Source organism: Poecilia latipinna, unplaced genomic scaffold, assembly GCF_001443285.1.
Source record: "Poecilia latipinna isolate Pla-1442-1.1 unplaced genomic scaffold, P_latipinna-1.0 Scaffold118, whole genome shotgun sequence".
NCBI classification, from domain to species: Eukaryota; Metazoa; Chordata; class Actinopteri; order Cyprinodontiformes; family Poeciliidae; genus Poecilia; species Poecilia latipinna.
Genome location: NW_015112734.1, coordinates 506,673 through 510,691, shown reverse-complemented (window position 1 = coordinate 510,691; position 4,019 = coordinate 506,673). Strand labels below are relative to the sequence as shown.

Genomic DNA, 4,019 nt, shown 5'->3' with positions numbered 1-4,019 from the left:
CTTGGAAGCTGCAGTAACTGCCCACTGCTCTATGATGGCCTGTTTTCCAGATTGTAACTGACGTTAAGGGCCGAGTGATTGTGTGACTTGAAAACCTCAACATGAACTTTTAATAAATATAAATATAACTGAACCCAGATGGTCAAATACACTATAAAAAACTCGTCACTTTTTATTCCTTTCTGACACCGAATCAAACCAGCCTGGTCAGGTTTTGGGTCGGTTAAGATTGCAACATTTTTTTTTATTTACTTAGTAACTTTTCAGCAAGACATGACCTTTTTTTAAAGTAAATAGTTTCTCAATATTGATAAGATAAAAACTACTAGTTCCACTGCCAGATTATTTCACTTATAAACATATTTCTCACATGTTATAAGTGAAATAATCTGGCAGTGAAACGAGTATTTTTATCTGTAAGAGGGAATTATTGACTCAAAACAAACTTCTATGTCTTGCTGAAAAGTTAGTTTGTAAGTTTAGTCTTATTTCAGGTGTGCAAAGATGTTTGCAGAAGAAATTAACCAAAAATACTTAATATTTAAAATTACTCTAAAATTAAAGTTTTTATTATTCACAAAAAATAAACGCCTGAACAAAAGTTAACTAAATAAACCATTTGCTTTGTTTTCTGCTGCCAAACCTTTAAAAAAAAATAGTTTCCTTTTTGGTTTCTGTCTGGTTTCTACTCTGTTTGGTTTGTATTAAATATTAAAAAAAAAGTCTAGTGTTTCTACTGGAATCCACCAAATTTAACAAAAAACTATTTTACATTAAAAGACTCCAGCAAAAGAGTTTAAACTTTCCAGCATTATTTAAAGAACATATTATAAATGCACTGAGAAAAGAGAATGACAGAAAAATGGGTTTATTTGTCACATTTAGTTAAATTAAGTTTATCAGATTTAACAAACTTTATATGATCACTTGTCACCAGTTAACAGAATATATTTAACCTGTTGTTTTTTAGTGTGCATAATGAATGACTCAGAAAATGACATCCAGCTTTTATTTTCCATGTTCATTTTTATTCATACAAGTAAAAAGCATTTGAAACTGTAATCAAATGAGTAAAAAAACAACATATTAAATAAGCAAAACGCAATTAAAGGAAATAGATAACGTATAATAAAAAGATCCCTCACAAAGGGGAATAAAGTCCCAGTCAACATGACTGAACGTTTCGGCTCCTCGTATGCATTGCATAGAAATAGCAGGCGGTCGGTCAGTGCATCGGCAGACATCAGTGATGTGCATTGTCAGAGTCTTTTCAGGCTGTCAGTAGTTAAGGACCCAGATGTTCTCTGGGTTGAAGTGACTTTAGTGCTGGCGTCTTATTGCGTCTTTGAAACCGGAGCGATTTTCAGGAGAGTGGAGCTGAGGGGCCCGAATTGTCCCTGAAACATGGCCCGTCTTCCCCTGTGGCGCTGAGGGAACTTCCCGTTGAGATTTGACTCTCCGCAGCTGCTGAACCACCAACCGCCTGGGGGAAAAGCACGGATGGAAAACCTCGTTTAGCTTAAATTGTTGGGCCGATCGGAGCGATTTTTAATCTGGATTCGGGTTTGTACCTGAGAGCAGCTCGGCGCAGTTGGCGTCCGCAGCGAGGTCGTTGTCTCTGTCGGCTGTGGAGAAGGGAAGTCCGGACGCTCCGGTGGACTCGATTCCCTCCTGAACGCCAGACGAAGGGTCGAGGTCAAGGTGCAGAGCGAACTGCCTCTCCTCTCCGTCCACCTGGAAGCGGTAGCGAGCCGCCTGGCGCCGCCCGGCCTCGTCAGAGAGCTCCACCTGAAGAACGTACTGGCCTTGCTTGGAGATGGAGTGGATGTGGTCCAAACCGAGCCAGAACTCTCCTGGGAGATTAAAAATTACGCTTAGTTTTTGAATGTTGGAAAATTCTGGCTTTTTTTTTTTTTTTTACATTAAAATTTCCAAACTCACTGTTGAGGTCGCCGAATCCTTTCCTGTAGCTTTCCCAAAGCTGGTTGAAGTTCTGAGATCCATCCTGGCGTTTCTGGATGACTGTCCAGCCGCCATCTGCAGAAAAATCAGGAAAACAAATCAGTTTTTCCCCTCCTCTTTTTCTAATTTGTGTAAAAATCTCCTGATAAGACTCAGAAGTGAACAAACTCACCTGGAGTCATCTGACAGAGAACGTTGAAGGGTTTTGAGTTGTCGGGCTGAATCATGTAGACGCCACTGACTCGCTGTCCCTGTGCGAACAGATCCTGACAGTCTCTGGCCAACCCTGCAAACAAAAGCACAACATGAATCAGACTTTGTTTTTTAGCTCCTTCTTCTCCATACGTCACTTTTAACAGCCTTGTTTTTGTTTTTCTTTTTGACGTTGCTGCCCTTTCTTCTGAACTTTACTCCGTTTCTGAACGACTCTGCCAGCGAGTCAGACATCATAACTTTAAGTGCAAAGGTGAACCGTTTGGTTACGTCTTTTTTACAATTCATTAATAGCTGTTGCACTACAAAGCATTTTTGGTCTTGTTTCAAATGAAAATAACTCACAACTATCATTCCAGCAGCATTTCGGGGCTGGTTTTGATCACATAGTCTGGTTTTGATTACATGTTGATGCACATAGGTGTATCAACTTGTTTGCATTAGGAACTAAACCAAAAGTACTTGGTAATACTTTGTTTTTGCAGTGTGTGATTTAATTAAAATCTTCTCAGTAGACGTATTGTTTTTCCAGGAGGTGTGAGTTTCGACTCGCCTAACGTTTTTTAACGAGCTGAAACAGTAAAAAGTTACCTGCTTGGTTGAGCTGTGCCTCGCCTGTCAGCGCTCTCTCTTCGTCTCTCCGTCTTTGGGATTTCACCCTCTTATGTGCAACCTTCAGAAGAACAATCAGTGGAGGATTAGAAAACATTCTGGTGTTTGACGTCACAAAGCCGCAGGTTTGCCTCCAGGCGTCTCACCTTGTTCTGCAGGGCCTGCAGGTGCAGACTCTGTTTCTCCAGCTTGTCTTGCTGCTGCCTGATTTTCTCCACCAGCTGATCGATGCGTCTGTTCTGGGCCACCATCAGCCTCTGGAGGAGGGGAGAAGACGCTCAGCTTCAAACTGCTTTACTAAAATCAACTGTTGAAGCGTTGAAGCTTTGTTCCAGCTCACCTGGATGAATGAAACCCTCTCGTGTTCGCTGTCGTTGCCGTCCTTCGTCGGCTCTGTTAGAACCTCCTCCAGTCGGTCCATCCTGGACGTCATGACCTCCGCCTGCTTCTTCACCTCGCCGACCTCCAGCTTCACCTCCTCTCCCAGCTGGGAGAGCAGCCTGTACGTCCCCTGCACCTCCTTGCTCTGGGTCATCAGCGCCTCGCCCTGCTGCTCCTGCCTCCGCTCCAGCTCCGCCAGCGTGCCGTTGACGGCCCTCAGCCGGCCGCTCACGTCTCTCATCTGAGCCTTGGTCTTGTCCACATGCTCCTTCAGGCCCTGGCCGAGCTGCAGGAGGCCGTGGGCCACCACGTTCACGTCGTCCCAGGAGGCGTGCTTCTCCCGGCGGGTTCTGTCTGACGGGAAGCCTGCGCCGGTGTGGACCAGGATGGTCAGGAGGAGGACGGTGACCTGGGACGTCTTCATGGTTCTGGTCTTTGGGTTGTTTCGAAATCAGCGGTTCTTTGCGTCGAGCTCGAGTCGCTTCAGTTGTCTGCTGGTGAATGGCTTTATGAGGTTTTTATAGCTCTGAGCTGCAGCAGGCGGCGCGCCTGATTGGCTGCTTGGAGGCGGAGGAGGAGGAGACGCAGGAAGGACAGAGGAGGAGGAGGAGACGCAGGAAGGACAGAGGAGGAGGAGGAGGAGGGGAAAAAAGTTCATAGTGGGGACCTCGGCTATGACGCAACCAAACATCTGAATTTCCAGTTAAATCCACAAGCTCCAAACTTTGGGTATCTTGTGCTTTTTAGGTGAATACATTACTTTGCTCTGCATTTATAGAGGCTAAACAAAAACAGTCTTGCATCGACATTTTGAAAGAATAAGAAAAAGTTTCAGGGCTGCAAAAACACAA

The 4,019-nt window shown here is 44.3% G+C and overlaps 1 protein-coding gene across 1 annotated transcript; it reads right to left on the bottom strand.

Moving 5' to 3' along the window:
• Nucleotides 1-997: 997 nt before the first annotated feature.
• LOC106944935 (angiopoietin-related protein 4-like) lies at nt 998-3,674 on the bottom strand. The gene is made up of 7 exons (XM_015028271.1): nt 3,128-3,674; nt 2,934-3,044; nt 2,767-2,848; nt 2,135-2,248; nt 1,942-2,037; nt 1,572-1,853; nt 998-1,483 (listed from the first exon to the last, which is right to left on the bottom strand). The coding sequence occupies exons 1-7, from the start codon at nt 3,590-3,592 to the stop codon at nt 1,335-1,337; spliced, it is 1,299 nt and encodes a 432-aa protein (XP_014883757.1). The 5' UTR covers nt 3,593-3,674; the 3' UTR covers nt 998-1,334.
• Nucleotides 3,675-4,019: the final 345 nt, after the last annotated feature.